The following is a 20,971-nucleotide window of genomic DNA, read 5'->3' as shown; positions in this document are numbered from 1 at the left end:
GGGCACCGGGTTTCTTAGTATCCATAATACATAGTGCATCATGGGTATTAATTTTATCACCATTAACCGGATTGATGGCCGCCACTTTGTTTCAAAGACATTGCTCAGCATTTGTCCTGATGATACATTCGGTGATTTGTTCAATATGCTACTGACATATCATAACAGGTGAATCAGTGTGAACAAGAGGTGCATCGAAAGCATAAAGATTATCTGACGAAAACACATTTGGTTACATCGACATCATAAAGCTCTGTGGGAGATGTCCTTCTGTAGGGAATTCTACATGATTTTTTTATGTTCAATGTGTTTCAGGCGGTGTGTGAGGCATTCAATGAAAGATGAAACAACTCAAATGTTAGACCCCAACTTCGGGACCATAACAGATGTTTAGGGCATATTTTGGGGTTCTTTGTTTTCTTGTTGAAACATGTGTTAATGCTCAGAATTTGTTCTGTCAACACTGCCTGTCTACGTTATACGTCTATTATCGTGAAAAGTTTGTAAAATCTAGATTCCAAGTTACCAGTAACAACGGAACTAATAGGGTATTTTGCTGATTGGTAAAAACATAAACAATCACTCGCCGCCGTTTTAGCTCTGCCAAAAGAAAATCCGAGGAATATTGGTTTTTCTTCTCCCTTGCCTGGGGAAACATTTTAATGAAACGTCTGACAACAGAAACATCAGAGAGCGGGAACAGTATGTGGAGGACTGTTTTCACACTTTGAAAAACGGAGGGTGTCTGTGCATATATACACCTGCACTAGGCCTAATTGATAACATGATATAATTTTACGGCAATTTTAGAAAAAGCATAACATGCAGAAATTCAAAGTGTTCAGCATAACAAGCTGGTCGGTAAAATGCTGTTTTGATATTTCCATGCATAATAACACATTTGCACACCACACTACATACCACAATCTCTTTTGGGATTTGGTAGTTGTTCCACAGGGCGGTTTCTTGACTCTGTATTGGCTTGAATTCCAAAATCACTTCGCCGTCACCATCACTGAAGAAGTCTCGGCGTGCTTTCACTCGTATTGTGTACGGACCTTCCGGGTTGTCTGACGTCATGAAAGCTCCACACTGGTCCTGTACAACGGCATCAACAAAGCGGCCATAGCGACCGGACCTCTCTGTAATAGTGACCGGTATCTGGACTGCACAGTTCGGCGTACACAGGAATGGTACGGTTGGCACCAGATCGAAGGCCACGGAATCGCCGTTCTCATATACCTCGATGATATCTGGCGCATCAACCTGTGTTTAATAAAATCATAATACGTTTGTAACAGCAGACGCGTACGGTACATACTGAAAGTATATTACCCATTTGTCACCGACATCATATCCTCCAGTACTTAATCGTCATTTGCTTGTTCCTAAGTTTTCATTTGTGTGTATGTGTGTGACCCGATGAAGTTGTCGATTTTTATCTGTTTCTCTAAAAAAGTAACAAAATATAGCTTACCTCAATGCCAGCATAAAAAGAAGTGCTTCTGTGCCTTCCAACTGATACCGAATTCTCGAAAATTTCAACTTCACAGCGAATCTACAAGACAATTATTATAAAGACAATGTATTGTAACTTGGCCTAGGTCAAAGTTGTTCTTAAGTTTTAGTGAGAGAAGATATTTTTGCAAACAATTCCATGCTGACAGCAGAGAGGGCTAACGATCACAGAAGTGGCGATCTTTGCCCCATAGAGATCACGGAAATTTTCGTCCATACATTCTAGCTAAACTTCTCCGGCAAATTTAATCTTTACAGGCATAAGGAAGTTTGACCACGATTATGTGGACAAAAATATTCAAAATTTTCTAAAAATTCCACAAATTTTGCTGCTTCTAACTAACCGTCTTGAATGACCGTGCCAAGGCTGATCAACTGCTTAGCAGCAATGCTCTACTTAAATTTAGGGAATCCGCGATCGGAAGATAGGCGAACATTGCCAACAAAAATAAATGTGAAAAATACGACGCCTTTATGGTTCTTATAAGATTTATGAGTTTTACTTTTTGTGTATATGAAATTAAAATCGTGATAATTGGAACGAACACCGAGAAAATTAATGATAGGATCATTTTAGTGATGGAAAAATGGAAAGAGCGTTAAAATAAGTAGTAACCATATAGCCTCTTTACAAAACCGCATCACGAAATCAGCATCTGTCAAAGCTTAAGAGGACCAGTTCCTTAACGAATCTGCTGAAGCAATGTTTCAGCTGTTTCCACTCTGACTCAACTCGATAGAGATTTTGACCTCAGTGAGTGCAAATTTGACAGGCAGTTACCAATACCGGTTTACCAGATTCAGTACGATTGGTAACCATAACGTTACTTGATCGGAAAGTAAAGGAAATTCACATGACATTTTATGATTGACTTAGTAAGGAAAATAAAAGAGAGTTCTCGCCAAAGAAATGCTACAATGATTGCAGACTCTAGCACTCTCCCCTCCACAAATATTCATGAGGTCGGGTATCAAGCAGGCGTTACATCCGATCAAAACATACTATAGTGCAATTCTTTGTAATGATTTACATATTCAAATAAAATGTTTGCTCAAGTATGTAGGTGACGACCGTTGACAATGGTATTCTACTTGAGAATAATAGGAAAATGGCAAATGTCTGGGCCAAAGCTTACAGCTACTCAGCCCTACACCGACAGCTCTCATAAGTCAAATGTTAAGAACTAGTAAAGCCATTGCTCGATAGTGATTTAGTTGAGTGGCCATCCATTATGCGTCGGTTTGATGGAATGTCCGATAACGTACAACAAGTTTGACAACTGCCCTCCGCGCCACAGCGATTTGCGGCTCAAAAATGGAAGAGTTTATATACATGAAGCTCAGATATTTTGTTTATAGATTTGTAAACACGATATTCATGCACTTATAAAGGAGCTATCAACTAACATTCCCTGTTTATTTATCCCAGTGAAGGCTGATGAAAGCATTTCTTTCCGTTTTCAATCATACGTCATTGAACTTTGTTGTCGCGCATTTTCTGTTTAGTTGTAACAGTAACGTAATACATCTCCTTTTATTCGGGACATACTGTGTGGCATACAGGCATCCCATGCTGCACTTCGTGTACTTTTAAATCCTCCGTTTCGGTTTGAAAGATTTTTAAAACTGACAAGAAAAGCGTGAACTTAAGGCAAGTCAAGGTTTGTCTAAGTTAGACGTCTCATGATACGAAAAGAATGTAAAAACACAATGGCTATCAGGTGATCTGACATAGACAATATCGAAATATATCGACATGCATGATTTACATCAAATTACCTTGTCTTCGTGCCAAGTATGTACAAAAGGGCTTAAGACGTGTCTTGGTAATGCTCAGCAATGCAAACATATCGAATTGCAAAAAACTGACGTAGTTCAAACAACATAGTTTTTTTACCGAGCCCAAAACAAAATCGGTTTATGTACGAAAGAGTGACTGCTCCGCACTTTTTTAAAACTTTGAATTATATGGTGGTCCGGCCAGAATACTTGATCATATCGTACTACCGACTGATCGGTGCTGTACTTAACTTCTTGCATTGATGTGGTAAAAGGCATGTCGAATTACTAGACTTTAATATTTACACCAATCTTAAAATCAGTTAGCCACTACAGGCAGCCATAGCTGATCGCATATTGTCTACTTCAAGTACACACATGTTACAATTCTCAGCTCTGTGACCACGTTTGGTAAAAGGTTCATGCATGCATGTCTGAGTAATACTTTAGGCCGTGTTGGACATTAAATTAATTCATATGGCGGCCATATTTCATCATATGATAAAACATCGTAAATACAGCGATGCCCTTGACTCATGCATCACATCGAGAAAAGAAATGGTTTATCAGCTTCCAGTCCACGCCAGATTGATAAGATAAATGATATCTGGGAGACAGGTATCAAGACGTAAAGAGAGACGCTGTGTTTACACGTCAGGTATGTGCTCTTAAAATGAATAACAACGATTATTCATGAGTACTGCTCATGACACAAAAAGGCGTAATTCAACCGAGACAGACAAGACCCAATATTGCTAGAGGGTAAAGGTACCGGAGTGTGCTTATAACTCTATTCTGTCTTCATTGCAAGGTAAATATAATAAGAACACTTTCCTTTTAAATTCGATCTACAGGAAAATGTTACAAGGGAATCGACTTGACTTTTTGTTAGGATAACACAAAGGTATTGTTCACTTTCAGTCGATTTGCTAACGACACATTTGAATCCACAGACTTCGGGCCGTCGTGCCAGTGTAATGGTATGTAAACCTTTCTGATAGTCGAAACAAAAATCACCAGTGGCATTTATGGCTGTCCCAAGGCTAAAATCAATATCAACCTACGTCAGGGACTTGAGCAGCTGCTGTGAGAAATGATCGATATAAATCACGAGGCCCAGGTTGCGAGAGGCAACACCTTTGTAAACACGTGATAAACAATCACCCATTGTTTTGAGATCACGACGCATGAACGTTTTATGTTGTCCCTAAGAAACAAAGCTGGTCAGTTTACCCCTTTGTTTTCTTGGCAAATCCGCCTAGCATGGTATACCTGCATTTAGTTAACTATTAGGTTGCGGATATGATTCTGGTTGACCCACCTAAAACAATAGCCGAGACTATAAATTACTCTTTTATTCGATAATTAGCACTTACTTAAAATAATTATTACCTAGTAATTGAAATATTTTATGACAGGTTGGTTTTAAGTAACCATTACTGTAGTTCCCTTTCTAAAAGCAACAATTGGCTACTTTAATCGGGTTTTGAAAATTAATCTTTACCAAGAAGTTCATGTCTCAAAGACGCCACATATATTTATAGACATATTTTCTTCAAAAACAATGTCAAGAATCATTTTAGTGTAACGTCCATGGCCGTATTTCAAGCGAGATAGAATAGACTCACTCTAGAGGCTGGGATAAAAAAACTTTATGATAGTTGAAATGCAAATCATAGTTACTAGTACATGCATGGTTGCTCTGAGGCTAAAATCAATATCAACCTACGTCAGGGACTTTCGCGTCCGCTGTGAGGAATGATCTATATAAACACAGACAAATATAGGAACAGACTAGCAACGGGTATTGTTCAAGGCGTGAAGCAGTTACGTAACCAATTTATGTTCGCCTCGCCTCAGGTTGCTCTCGCCTCTCTTTTCCGAAGAGTGCCGACCATGCATCCTTCGGTAATTTTCGCATTTTCGCCAATTGTTAAGCGAAAGTATGTTCCGCAAAGTTTGTGTTGTTGTTGTCGTGTGGTGCTGAGCAGAATTGGCGTGCTGGCGAAAATGGGAGTGTTTTGAGCTTCAGGAAAGTGAGTTTTACCGTTTTGAAAATTCCTCTCATATTTTTATGAATATATAATGAGTGTGTTTACACCAAATTTGAAAGTCTTTTATCGATACTGTCTGGTTTTACTCAATGGTTTACGGTCAGTCATACACGTGTTTTACACGTTCGTCAAGGAAGGACATGTTTATGAGACTGCTGGCGTGTTATGGTTTGATTGGCGTGACGCAGTGTTTCTGCCCTGAGAGCTCACAAAGTAAATATGGTTTCTATGTGACTGGCAGCACGATGCCATCTCGTCGTATTTTTCGCATAATCTCGTGCAATTATCAACCACAAACAAAGTCCCCAAAAAGTTTAACACCTTTAAAGCTCATTTTAATATGAAAAGGCCATAGTCTACCGAGACGACCATGGAACAAAAGGCATGCCGCGTTGCTAGTCTGTTTCTATATTTGTCTGTGATATAAATCATGAGGCCCAACTTGCTTTCAAGAGACCACTCCTTTGTAATGACGCGACAAATACCCATGCTAAACAATTACCCATTCTTTTGAGATCACTACTCAGTCGCTTTTCATGTGTCCTAAGAAAGCAGACGGTGGTCAGTTTACTCCTCTGTTTTCTCGGCAACTCCTTCGCCTCGTATATACCTGCATTGAGTCAGCTACTGGATGTTACGGACATATTGATTTACCATCCTAAAACAATAGCCTAATACTATCACGCTTCGTAATCAATGATTAGCATTTACCTAAATCAAAAATTATCTCATATTCCGTGCAATGTTGGTTTCAGATAACCATTACAGTAGTTTCCTTTATTAAAAGAAACAACCTGTTCACTTTGATCGGTGTTTGAATATTAACGTTGTACCTACCTAAGGTAGAATGCGCCTCGGGGACAGATATTCAGACTCTCAAACTTTTACAATTCTTTTCTGATATACCACTTTGGGGGTTCATTTTAAAGCTCGTTGTGTAAGAAAACTTTTTACTGGCTTAATTTTTCAAAATTCGAAAATTTTATTTTACTCCATAGAGTTAACACAGAGATGGCGGCCTGTAAATCTAAGGTTATTTGTTTCTGTAGTACCAAAATTTGCACGGTATCCCCGATTTTTGTTCTTGATTTTTAAAGACAAAGGTTGAGAGATTCATTTAAGAAAGTTTGAGCAAAAGTTAAAATCTTTCACTTTTGAGCCGCATACTACCTTAGTGTTTTACAAGAATATATCATATTATATATGATATCCCGAAGACAGATGTCGAGACTCAAAGAGAGACGCTGTGTTTACATATTCTTTTAAAAATCAAGTCAAGGATCATTCGAGTGTAACGTCCATATAGGCGTAATTGAAGCTTGACAGGATAGACCCAACATTGTAGGAGGGTAAAGGCATGATAGTGCGCCTAATAACTCCATCCTGTCGATACCTATCAAGGTAATTGTAATAAGAACACTTTCCCCTAATATTTGATCCACACTAAACTGCTACAAGGGAATCAACTGTCAGTTTCACTTTGTCATAGGAAAATACACAACAAAGACTCATCGTTCACTTTCGATTAATTTGCCAATAACAATCAGACGCATCAAATAATAGACGCAACATAGTGTTACATGTAAAACATACCGGACATTTGCGCTAGCCCATATGGAGTAATGTGAACTTTGCACTTGCTTCATTTAATGTCTGACAACGCAGTTCATTTTCTACGGTGTAAGAATTTTTCCAAGTTACATTAATGGCATATAATTGCTATGGTTTTGGTATGCCACAAATCTTATTGGATGGCTACAGAAAAATAAATTTCCAAACCTGGGAGCCCATTTTGCCTTCCCAACTGGCCTGCTTCATAGTTGATCTTGCAGACGAACCAGGCCGAGTTTCATCAAAGATTACATCGTCTCCGGCAAACCACTCGAATTGTAAGGTCACACTTTGAGCCTGGGTGTCAAGTTCAATGTCACAGTGAAAGAGTATTTCTGATCCGGTATTGCTATGCGACAGTTCCACGCCTACATGACAAAAAAGAGTGAATCACTTGCAGTAAATTATTTCAATGACCTCATTTTCGTGAGATAGGGAATTAAGAGGAAAATAAGTATTAATTTTGAAGTCGTTAAACATCAATGATGTAAAATAATTAACATTTGCTCCAAACATTTTCCAGGTCCGTTGAACGCGAGTTTCAAATTACCTTGTTATAAAGATATTGTGCGTTGTATTCTTAAAGGAAATGTTTATGAATAGCTAACAGCAATCTTGAAAAGCACTGTCTTAACATTTTAAAGAACAGGACCATATCAAGATCAATAAAGAATAACAAACATATTGTTTTGTTTTTTTTGATGTCAGTGTAATCATCGTCATATTTCATGTATTATTATTACCAACGGCTTTTGACATCAAAGTGTCTTGTTTTTTTGAAAAACATACATATCATCAACATTCATTTAATTGTAATACATAAATATATGAACAATCTATCCAAATTCAGGGAAGACAGCAATACGGTTGAAATGTTTATTGTGAAATGAGGTTGTGTGAGGGTGTTGTCATGTAGGTGTATAAATGATATATATATATATATATATATATATATATATATATATATATATATATATATATATATATATATACTGTTAATGAATGTCTTTTTTGTGGATTTCATATTTTGTGGATTTCATAATATTACTGAACATCCAAATCGCACATTCGCAGTTTTGAGAGTGCGTGGTGTAGTGTAGTGTAGTGCAATGTTGTGATTTGTACTAATTCTGTTAACTTTATCGTTGTCTAAGTGATAATTGTGTAAAATCGCCTCTGAATTATGAACACTTTAATTATCGTGAACTTGGCTAGAAGACGTCATCAGTAAATTATTACTTCGAGATGCCAAGGGTTGATCGCAATTTGAGGAAATGTCAAATTCTCGCTGTATCTCATAATCAGAATCTATTGGAAGGTTCAGATTGCCATATTAATCGGGGTAAGAGAAGAACGATCTGACAGGAATTATGGATAGTATGTAGCTGCATGAAATTCTTACCGTAACGTAAAATGCCAGAATGTCTTCGGCAAACAATAGATTATACAATATTTAATTAAGGAACGACTCATGTTCCTTGCTTTATGACGCCCCTCGCGATAGTCTTAATTACAAGTGCATTCAACTTTTCCGTTGAGCATTGCCATATCAAAACAAGGGCTCTGCTCCCAGTGATTACTGCTTCAAGCCTCCTGGTTGTCAGCATACACAATGGACAGTAGAATCACATTCAGTCTTATAACTTTTCATACTCACAAATCTATGTCATCAACTAAGAATTATTGTCCATCCGAGCTTATTGAAACGTTAAAGTTGCACGCTTGTATCATGATGCACAAAATAAATAAACAGATTTCAAAACAATAGAACACGATTAAAACTAGTGTCATCATGATAATGTACCAGCCAGTTCATGTAAAAAGGAAACAATTTTAAGACTCGTCTTCAATTATGAACGACGATATTGAATTTGAATTCAACAGACTGAAACGTTTATAAGAAAACTTACCTCCCTCTGCGGGCAATTCACAACATGTCCCCGTGAATTCCAACGGACACGAACAATAACTACTTGTTAACGTGCCGTTATTCTGACAAAATCTGTTACAATCCTGCTGGTCGGTTCTCACTACCGTCTCACCAAGTGTGCACTCAGCTGTCTTCACTCCGCTTGGACCACAAGTCGCGCTGCATTCCGTCCAGTTACCCCAGGTACATCCCGGGGTTGTTGGATAGGGTTGGTATGTCGTTGAGCACCAATCGGCGTACCACCATGTCGAGTACCAGCATGTTTGCCAGCCCAAACTTTGCGAAGTCCAGAGAAGGAGCAGAGCAAACCTACCGAGAGTCAGCATCTTTCCGGCTGAATAATGTACACCCACCTACGCTACACTTATAATGCTGTGAATACTAATTCGTGTCCCTAGAAGCCATGACAATAAGGAAAATAAAGCATGCACCGACCAATGAAATTGAGTCACACTACAATGAATTTCCAATGCATCATTGTAGTACACCAGGAAGTTCCTGGTAGAAGGGCGTCGAGTAGGTCCAAAATAGTTCAAATCACAAAGACAACAATATTAATCATCATGGACACTTAAATTGTTGTTAAGAGACGGATATATTCGTCACATGCATCTTGGTCGGTAAAGTAGATCACTGACAACGACCGTGTTTTTAAGCAAGTCTAATATGAATGCAGACTGCGCAGCCGTACTATTGAAGCGTCTCGTCGAATAAACAATTATCGATGCTGTGAGAAACTGATATCGGTATAAAAGAATTTACACAAAATAGGACAACCCCTAAACTACTCAAAGAACTTCCACAAGTAGAAACATTAACGAAGCAATATCAAGGAAACTGGCTGAACATTTCAAACTATAATGCCTTTTTAACATAATCCTTGTGACATCAAATCCATGTGGACTTGTTTGCGTCTGTTGGCAACAGTAAGTCATAAATAAGGTCAGTTTCAACTTATCCAAAACATCCGCTTCCTTTTCTTTTAACATATCAATATCTGACTACCACTTCTCTGCCTCAAAAACTAATGATATTTTCCTCGACAGGCATTTTACTGCTCTCGATTGTATTCTATGTATGATCAAACATAAAGTGCGGTGAGGAATGTGGAATTTAAAGCGCACCCTTTAATTGGATTCAATATTTCAGATGTAAAATCGTGTCAAAAACTGCATAAGCTGTCCCATCATGTTCTGAGTGCCTCGTGCAAAGAACACCTATATCATAGTCTGTAATTGTGTTTGCCATTTTCTGTCCTTAAAGCATAACTGCACAAAATGTAAAATTTCACGCATTTCTCTTTCGTGTGCTATGGACGTCAAGAAGCTATAACAAAGCTTAATCGAATACATGTACCTGACCTGCCTAAGTTTAACCAGCTTATGCTGAGTTTGCAGAGGAACGGACAAACTTGGTCATGCAATCACGTGGACCTAAGAAATGTAAAAGCTATTACTCTTTACATTACTCTGGTAAGAGTTTTTTTCCCGGTTTTCATGACGCCCAGAGAATCTCATCATTCGGATTAATGATGCCTACGGTTGCCCATCCAATGAACAACACTGACACCACTGAAATGGTGACAAGTATGCCGTTGTACTCCACAGAGATAAATCTGTTTCATTGACGCGCCCAGTCTTATTGTAATAGTAGGTCTCTCACCCGAATCACGAAATCGGATTCTTTTCAGCTGTTTGTCAAAGAGCTATTTAACTTATTTCTTTCAAGCCACTGAGAAGTAAGGGAGACTATTGTCCTCAGAACCTTTAAACTAGATTAGAAGCCAGCCGGGAGCCTAATATTGAAAGCTGTGGACTTTCAAGCAACATGCCGACCGTAAGGGTGGCTATGAGCAGCCTTATCGATCTGGCGCTGATAGGTTTGATGAGTCCTATGCTAACTTTGGCCGTTTTTCTTGGTGTACAAAGTATCGTTGTGTATTTTAGTCAACTATTATGCTTATTGGTCACGATAAAATTTCCATCTCTTCCGGTAAAGATGTCTGTAAAATACTAAGGCTGCTTATCTTCAGAATACCAAATTCTGATTTTATTTACTCCGGCTTGTAAGCATCCAAGTGGTATGTACGATCTTTGGAAATGGTTATGGAATAGGAGACAATATCCCCTCTCCCCCGGATACTAACCCATTAAGTTTTAAGTCGGATTTTAATGTCAAATGTCAGCGCTGGCTTCGTGAGTACATTAATTCTCTCCCTCAATAGATTTTCTGCCAATGTGTTTTGCCTTCAAGGTATCCAAAAATGAAGAGCTTGGTATACTGACACTTGCACAATGATTATGGGTTCCTCTTAGAAACTTCGATTTATTTGCAACTGACAATACTTGTATTGGAATGGCAAAGGTGTGATTGCTCAACGCCCTCTGGCAAACTTTTTAGGCAGTTCGTGTAACAAGTGAATTGTCGACCATATGTTAAAACTGGGGCTTTTTATGGTTAAAAGTTCTTAAACTTTCATTTAAAAGTGGATATTATAACGGGAAAGCTCGAAAGATCGTATCAGTTGATATATTGGCTAGGTGAACTTTCGAAGAGAGTTATTCATAGTGATCCTTCAGGTCACTTACACTTTGTGTAGCCATTTTGGGAAAACCGAAGCTCAAAGATCCAGTGATGTCACTGTTAAGAAATTCAAGATAACCTGAATAAAGCCAGGAGACAGCATGAGAGTTATGTCGAAATATCTATAAATATCTTCAAGTCTTTTAGTCATTATTTTGGCATTTGCTGATTCTGCAACTCCACACCAAATAATTTATTAGCTCTTTGAAACATTTCGTAGTGTCGAGTAATACAGTGCACAAGAAGCAGGGAGTGTACTTCTGTGACTAACAAAAAAGGTCATACGTGTATCAAAGAGGTGCGTAAAAATCCGTAAAGGTAATCCTGCTAAAAGAAGAATGCATCAAATGCGAACAAAGTCTTTAGAATTTCGTTCAAAGATAAAGAAACGGCTTGTATTGTCGGTAACTTTAAGTGCAGTTTCCACGACTGACTAGTAATGGTGTCGAGCAACTAGTTCTGATGAGATATTTCTCTGAACGTCATGATTTCTGCAGTATTCTCATGTGTACCACAAGCAATAGTTTTCACATGCATGAGCTGTGATTACAAGTTCTTGTCACACAATGGCCTTCTCAAAGAGTTATGTGGATATGAGCGAAGGCAACAATAAATTACATTTCGTACATTATTGACAAAAATCCAGATGAGTTTTGCATTTGCCATTTAACCAGTCATTGAATATCTTAACACGTGATTTTATTGGTGGTAATCATCGAGGTGACTAAATTGAGTTCAAACAGGTTTCTCTTGTAACGTTCAACACCTTGAGTGATGAACTCTTTGATAAATCAAACACAAACCACACCAGTAAAGTGGAACACTGGCCGGGAACTCTTTAATGCGGCATGAACAACACAAGCTGGGCCAGCTAAAATCAACGCATGCGCAGTACATTAAAACACAACCAAATAAGGTAGTTGACGTCACATCTCTCATCAATACACATTTAATTTGATACCACAACCGTGCACATGAATGTGGTTTGCACGTTTTGAACAGATTTGTAAACGAAGTGCAACGATGTCATATTTAAACATGGTTACTCAAAGAAGATGCCGGGAGAGAAGAGTAGTAAAATCATTGACCCTACAGTCTATGATAAAATGCCACTTACGGTTTTCAAGTGGAGTCTTCGCTCCATTTGAAATTCCTACAACTATATAAACGGGTTCGCTTTTGTGGTGTCTCCTTTATTGAAGTCACAAACCGGTGACAATACGTAACTTCTGAACAGTTAAGCAAAGAAAGCAGCGGTTCCCTTATAAATGGTTCTCATGCTGGTATACGACTGGGTTCCATTCGTCTCAAAATGCAGTTTGGACCTATTCGACGCCCCATCGTACAATGCGTCTTTTCACTCACGCGCCAGTGGCTCTATTTTAGTGCAGTTTGCTTTCAAACGATAACATTCAGTTTTTTCTTTGGAGCTTCTAGATTAGTGGCACTGTAAACTATATCATTGATTGTATTTCCACTACATATAGACCTGTCAATGTAGAAAAATTATTGTAAATTCAAATTGTTATTGCCATATAAAATCGCCTTGATTACCGATACAAGAATAAGTGGTTGTTCTTATAAGATCTTACAACATAAAACTTTAAAGCCCCACTAGCTGTATCTTTAAGCATTGTGTTTATAACTTTACTTTCAAGCTAAAATAAGTTTGTGTGAATGTACTGATTTAAGTATATGTATAAACTAATTAATAACTACCTGCGGGGACTGCATGTGCAATTTTGAACAATATAAAGATTACACTGTTTGCCCAAACATTAAATAGCAGCCCCATGCGGAAAAGCAAAAATGTGGATACTGTGTATATCTGCACTGAAATCTTAACATAAACTGCACAGAGTAGTCCAATGTAATGCATAGACGTGAATGTTTTCAACTGTGACATTGTATGTTCTGTTTCCTTTGTAATATTGCCAATTTTTGAAAATGGCGGGAAATCAAACCGACCGTTAAAATTTGATTTTATTATTAACTGTTTCGCGAAGGAATGCTTTCCTAATGCAGTAAAAGCCCATATCCCTTCGGAAGAAGAATTCAGAGAAAACCATGATAGGAAATGAAGATATTTTGAGGTCAACACATTTCAAGAGTTACAGCTAGTAGGGTTTTAAGGCAGTATAGGTGAAAAATTACCAAACGGTCATTTTAATTTTTGTATCGTATTATCTTTCTATTTTCCCCTTGGCATGAATGAGGTCTCTAAATTTTTGTATGAAAACCAACATATGGATATAGAGTAGCGTATGGATATAATTTTGCACTGAAACTGACATATATAATGTCTGGTTCCGGTGAGTCCGGTGAGTACAACAACGCGGCGTAACCTTACTTGGAAATGAGTCACCGCAGACAAAATAGTAGAGTATGTCAAAAAACCTGGAAAGAGATAGGAAAGCATTAAATCTGAAGTCTTTTGAATTTCGTTCCTTCACAGATACAGAATTCCCTTTTATTGTCAGTTACTAGATGAGGTTTTCTCAACAGATTAGTATTAAAAACGTCGAGCAATTCTTTTAGATATTTCAGTAAATGTCCGATTTTCTTTTTGTTTTAAATCCTACGGGACATGACAGACCAAAAAAGCAAAATATAAAAATTGAGAGTCCGAACATGTGTCTTCGAGGCGAATTCTACCTTAAAATCTGAGTAGAATTGTGACATAGTGTCCTGTCATTATTATTCATGAGTTGTCATTATTATTCATGAGGGCATGTAAACCTGTCTTGGCCCACGTGTATTCAAGTCAGTCTCTTCAGCTCACCTCTACCGTACGTAGCTTAATGCTTAGTTAAATAAAGTAGCATCTTAGATTTTACAAGTACTTGCTGCATCGAGTTTTCCTTATACCTCTTCAACATTGGAATACCAGCCTTGCCGTCCCCGATACGCTACCCAGTAACCAACAATACCAGCATAACCTCGGTTATACAATAAGAATCATCTCAGCCCTTGTTCTTATGATTATACCTTCCAAGTAAAGTTATGTCATGTTTTTTTATTTATAGAATGGAACAATGAGAGCTTGGCATGGAATGGCCCTTTGGTTATTTGGGAAGTATAATTACTTGTAGTGTTGCTTGAGTAGCGATGTTTCCATCGCCTTGGAGTTATGTACCTCTCCACCTTTTGGAGACTGTTCCTGTGTCTTCGTAAATCTTTGTGTTTCCTCTGTTTTTTGTGCTTCAAAGTATTCCAAGCACTTTCCAATAAAGATACAAGGCAGCTCATAGAACGCACACGGATGTTTACATCAAAAGACTTTGCACAAAAAAGAATCTTGCCAAAATTACATACTATTAACACTTAATATTTCACTCTTCTCTTACAGCCTACATTATGCAAAGAAAACAATGATGACAGTATAAGTAACAAATCAGGTCTTTATGATATAATTGAATATCTGTCCAAGGAAATTATTATTACCGCTTTTACAAGGGTAAGCCTAATTCACGTGTCGCGTGCCACGAGCCACGAATCACGTGCAGCGAGCCAAAGTTCACGATGCACGATTAGCATGTTAAGTTAGAAATAGGTGCATTTTCACTCTAATTCACTTTATCGATTCATCTTCACTGTTAAATCACATTTAATAGACGCCTTGTATGAGCATAAAGTGGTGACCTGCAATATGTGTGTTCACGAATTCAACATGTGCTGGCCGGTAAGGGACTGAAAAAAAATTATAGGGAGGGAGGGTGAATTTTTCAAAATGATGCTGAGAAAAGGACTCTGCCCAATCGTTATGTTGTCCCTGTACGTGCTATAGTCAACATCAATACTAAATTATTTGACAAATATTTACTAATGCATAATGTGATGCCTCATCCCACCAAATATGAAGGCTGTTGCACTAATATACTGGCAAATAAGTTAAATTCAGGTCAAAGGTCATCCTGGTTACTTGATATTTTTGCTGTACACTTTCCTCCCATGATGGCCGTCCAGCAAACATCAGACCTATAGCCATATTGGCTAGGTCAAATGTCATCCTGGTCGCTTGATATTTTAGCAGAAATCTTAGTTAACATAATCATCTCTGTCCAGTAAACTTCAGACCTCCACTTCTGTTAGCTAGACTATAATTTATAGATGTGCATAATTAGTGAGGTACAGGATGATTTGAGGGTCGAAGGTCGGTGTCCCATACCAGTCACAGTTCGATAGATACCAGCCGTCTTTGACTCTTACGTAGGATAAGCCACAGCTTAGTTGCAGAGAGGGATAGGGCAGGTCAAAGGTCATAAATTCTCAAAAATAATATTGTAAAAATCTTCTAATATTATCATGGCTTAAGACCTAGATATTTGAAAGATAGCAACCTTACCATATGGTCTACATAATTAATGTACAGAATCTTGATTGATCAATTTTTAATGTTACAATTTTACGCGCAGTGTGATTTTGAAAAATACTGGCCCTCCCTCCCTATAATTTCTCTCGAGTCCCTTTCTGCATATGCCCTTTGATGTAGAATTCGTAAACACAAATTTGCTGGTCACCAGTTCATGCATTTAGAAGGCGGCGTTGAAGCCCGAATATTGATTTATCCATGAAAATGAATCAATGAATTAAATTGGAGTGCAAATACACCTATTTCTAGCTTAACATGCTAATCGTGCATCGTGAACTTTGGTTCACGGCTCACGGCACGCGGCTCGTGGCTCGCGGCACGTGGCACGCGGTACGTGAATTAGGCTTACCCCCTTTACACAGCAAAGCTTTCTTCTTAATCTTCTGTTGATGTGTCGACCACACCGAGAATGGTGAGTCTCAGGTTGTTAGCCCTTTGTTACTTCTGAAAAATCTTTAAACGCTTCTTTTGGTCGATATCATAGTGTCTCTCACTTGTTGACAAGGCAGACATCGTACAATATCTAAAGAAATATGTTGAGAATTTCCAGTTCTGATTAATTTGTACTCATTCACTCACTCGGTAGTGTTATCTCGCGAGATCTGCTACCTATCGGCAAGAACTTTAACGTTGTCACTAGGAAGCCCTGGGCCTGCCAGTAAAAGAAGTTTCATTCTCATCAGAGCGTACCAAATCCACACAACATACTTTAAGTTGTTCTTAGTTGAATAGCGATTTATTTTTTTCGATTACCACACAAGATTACAAAAACGACTTGGGTAACGCACACTGTCTTGTAACTGAACAATTGTAAAGATGTCATTAATACTTTTATCTTTATTTAATCTTCTCCTTTACAGAGGTTACTCCATGTTGCAAATTCCCTTTGGATCTATAAACCTTTGGAACCTTTAAACCTTTAGGAGCCTCATTGTCCGAAAATAGACCTTCTCCTAGTCAAACGGCACTCTGTTCCCATGCGTAACACAAACAACCAATTGTGACGTTCCCAGGGCGTGATTCTCACTTCACAAAGTTATGGCTTTCTGGCACAGGCCTTCGAAAAGGAATGCGATACACAACACACTATATAAACAAGAAGCCTTTTGTGATACCTCATCTATTCTAGTGATGACTTTGTGAAACTTGTCATTTAATTTAAATAATTTACCCGCTAAACAAGCACATACTCTCGTCTCATATAAGATCTCTATCTGTAAATCGATTCCAGGTTGAATTTATTGAAGCTTTGAATGGCCCATTGACCAATGTATGTTTACAGTGTATGTAACGCGGCATTTCTCAACCTTCTGTCGGACAAGCGACCCCAGCGGTCATATATAGACTTGCAGTATAGGCTTTGCTGAAAACCACGATAAACAAAATCACTGCATAGTAACTGAAAATCATAAATATAGCCAACTCATATATTCGGATGTTCTATTTAGGTTTTTAAAATCAACTATTTCTGAGACACTATTGAAAAAAAAAACATTCATGACAGAAGGAAAAATCATGACTGAAGAAACTACGAGGAGTCGTTTGGTAGAAGTCTCCAAAAAAATTCATAATCACTTTATCCAATCGCAATGTTACTCATATAGTCAGAATGTCAGATTTAGATATCATGGTAATATATGCACACTTATTGAACACTCAATCCGGCAACCCTTGGAAGCTACATTGTATTTCACTCAAAGAAGGCTTGCAATGGCGGGAATGCTTTCCATATGTCATGGAAATGTTTTTAATTTTACCAACCTTTTTGGCAATAAGTCTTATTTTTTCTTACCTAATACACCTTTTACATCGTCATTTTTCAAATTATATCTTTTACTTTCTTCTCTTACTTTTGCCTGTTCCTTTTTTGGAATTTTTCTTGTTGTGGTTTCTTATCTCTTTCTTTGTGTTATTTTACTGAAGCATTTTTTTTAAAAGAAATATTTTCTGTAATAAAAAAAAGCTATATATTTAATTTGAATACCATCTGAATAAAAGAGGTTATGGATCAAAAAGTGAGAAAAGTAGCATAACAAATTTCCATACGCACATTACAATGTTTTGAGAAAGGTTAATGGTGATATCCTAGGGCAACTACGATTCAAATTTGATCGCTATGCAATAAACAGTTTTATAGAAAAAACGTTAAGAAAGTACTAGATATCAAATGAAACTCGAGAAATTCACACTTCATAGTTAGTAATTGTATTTGACCACAAACGTTCACAGAGCGCCTCGTTTGGTTGAGGTCAAGAGGTCATGCCTCACGCTGACCCTCTTGTGCCCCAGTCGGTCCTCTAAGCAAGACTGCCATTTCTGCCGTTCTTCAACTCAGAGCTTTAATTTTTAACACCACCAATCTAAAGTGCTCTTACCACAGCAGTTGACCATATATGTGTTTTTGTGTTTGGGCCCGCACAAGATTGGGGCAAGATTAAATTATTTAGGCCTACCTATGTAAGCGAATTCTTTGTTAAACCGTTAATTGGTCACCCATTTTGTTACATATATATATATATATATATATATATATATATATATATATATATATATATATATATATATATATATATATATATATATATATATATATATATATATATATATATAAATAAACAGATTACTTCAAGTACAAAGTAATGAAATCTATTACTTAAGTTTCATGCATCTTGCAATCCTCAGATAGAGGATTATCTCTATCTGAGGATTGCAAGATGCATGAAACTTAAGTAATAGATTTCATTACTTTGTACTTGAAGTAATCTGTTTATTTATAACGCTCTGCTTTTGCATTGAGCACTGTAATTTCCCACGAGGACATCTGTATACTTCGATATATATATATATATATATATATATATATATATATATATATATATATATATATATATATATATATATATATATATATATTATATATATATATAGAACAAAGCAGGTCAAGACGCACCAACTCAGGACACCAAGCTCTTCATTTATAAAATTTATTACACCGACGTTTCGTGGGAGTAATCCCACTTTATCAAGGTTAAAACGATCTGAAATAAAATAACAACGACAAACTTAAAGTAAAATACACATGCTTAAAAAGAATTGAATCATACAGAGACTGGAAAACGTGTAAAAGTTAAAAATAAAAATTGGCGCCAACTTACGAAAAAGCCGAGCAGAAAACTGCTCCGCTTTCCTTCAAACCCAGGAGTCGAATGGTCAAAGTGTGGGTATTGTTTCAAAACAACGTCAAGGCTTATTTATACTTGAAAGACATTTGCATATTAAAGTGTAGGAAAGGTGGCAGTGCAAACCACACAGAAATGACGTACTAAAAATATCCGACTCTAAAAATACAGCTCAAACAGGTGAAATTATGAACCGTGGACAATAGCGTACATCCAAGGACACTTATCTAACAACTGAAATTCTACAATACATCAACTGGAACAGTTACAAAGAAAACTAAAAAAGAATACTGCTGAAAGAGTGATGCCTACTAAAAATCGTCAAAATGAAATGAAGAAAGAGCTGTAAAATCTGGTTACACATCTAGAATTTTTGTGGTGTCTCTCTGTTCAAACCCTGAGGATACATAGTGTTGAGTTGAAATATCCACTTGGACTCTGTGAAATCTCTGGAGAATTTGTCATCTTTGTGTACTTTTTCAAGAATTACAACTTTCATATTTTTGACGGAGTGGTTAGATGAATTAAAATGTTGGCTCACGAACATTGCAGGGTTATTAGGGTCAGACTTATTAGATTTAATCATACTCCTGTGTCCAACCATTCTATATCTGATTTTATTCTTGGTTTGTTATATATATATATATATATATATATATATATATATATATATATATATATATATATATATATATATATATATATATATATATATATATATATATATATATATATATATATATATATATATATATATATATATATATATCATAGTTATGAGCATGCTAATCATTGTAAGGACAAATGTTTTGTGCCACAGTTTATCTTTCACCAATTTTTTGGTCTACTTGATGTATTTTAGGTTAGTTATTATAAGAGCGCACGTTTTGTATTACAGTTTATCTATCAATATCGTAGCCTGCATAATGTTTTTTACAGTTTCAGTTCTCCATTAAACGGATGGCCAATTTTCATCCACAAAGATAAGATTTGGGTATACCTTACTTTCATCAGTGCTTGCAACTGGCCAGGGCACTGCATCACCACCAGTTATCTGGGACTTTAGCCATGTGTTATGGTAGGTTTGCAGAGGATAAAGTGAAAATACATTAAACTGCCCCTCAAAGGCAGAACTGCACATCACTCCACTGCCACAAAGCAATCGGTACGAAAACAAAAGGCGTAATACTCGACGCCACGTTTATTAATCCCCACGGACACCGTCCGGGGGGACTTATAGGTTTGGTCATGTCCGTGCGTCCGTCCGTGCGTCCGTCCGTTCACCCAGATATCTCAGAGACGCCTGGAGCGATTTCGTTCAAACTTGGTACAAGGATAGTACCCTACCTCATACAGATGCACGTTGATTTGTTTTACAATGCGATCAAATTTGGCCGTGTTAGAGGACTTTTTAGTTTTCACCTCCATAGACTCCCATGTATAAGGCAGTCCATAGACTCCCATGTATAAGGCAGTCCATAGACTCCCATGTATAAGGCAGTCCATAGACTCCCATGTATAAGGAAGTCCATAGACTCCCATGTATAAGGCAGTTCATAGACTCCCATGTATAAGGCAGTCCATAGACTCCCATGTATAAGGCCAAGAAAATAAAAATTTAGTTTCTCATCGTATTCATATTGCAAAAAGGATGCAGTGACACAGTTTTTAGTCCCCACAGATAAAGTCCAGGGGGCTTATAGATTGGGTCATGTCAGTCCGTGAGTCCATCCATGTGAGTCCATCCGTTCACGCAGATATCTCAGACACTTTGACAAAATGTCACGTGACCTTGGTGACCTTTGACCTCGAATATACATATTTGTCCATAACTCAGTAACCACAAGTGCTAAACCTTTCATATATGGTATGATGGGACACCCTATGACGCCACATATTGTACCTCATTAATTATGTGCATATCTAATTCTGAGCGAGCCAATAG

The 20,971-nt window shown here is 37.4% G+C and overlaps 1 protein-coding gene across 1 annotated transcript in view; it reads right to left on the bottom strand.

Moving 5' to 3' along the window:
• LOC139133084 (von Willebrand factor D and EGF domain-containing protein-like) overlaps positions 1-9,331 on the bottom strand; it is a 16,933-nt gene extending 7,602 nt beyond the window's left edge. Inside the window, exons 1-4 of the mRNA XM_070699502.1 lie at positions 8,873-9,331; positions 7,131-7,330; positions 1,478-1,558; positions 922-1,266 (exon numbers count right to left, since the gene is read on the bottom strand). Of these exons, the coding sequence (XP_070555603.1) occupies positions 922-1,266; positions 1,478-1,558; positions 7,131-7,330; positions 8,873-9,218 (972 nt within the window). The 5' untranslated portion in view covers positions 9,219-9,331. The remainder of the gene's footprint in view (positions 1-921; positions 1,267-1,477; positions 1,559-7,130; positions 7,331-8,872) is intronic.
• Positions 9,332-20,971: the final 11,640 nt, after the last annotated feature.

This window comes from Ptychodera flava, chromosome 5, assembly GCF_041260155.1.
Source record: "Ptychodera flava strain L36383 chromosome 5, AS_Pfla_20210202, whole genome shotgun sequence".
Classification (NCBI taxonomy): domain Eukaryota; kingdom Metazoa; phylum Hemichordata; class Enteropneusta; family Ptychoderidae; genus Ptychodera; species Ptychodera flava.
This window is presented reverse-complemented; position numbering and strand designations above follow the sequence as displayed.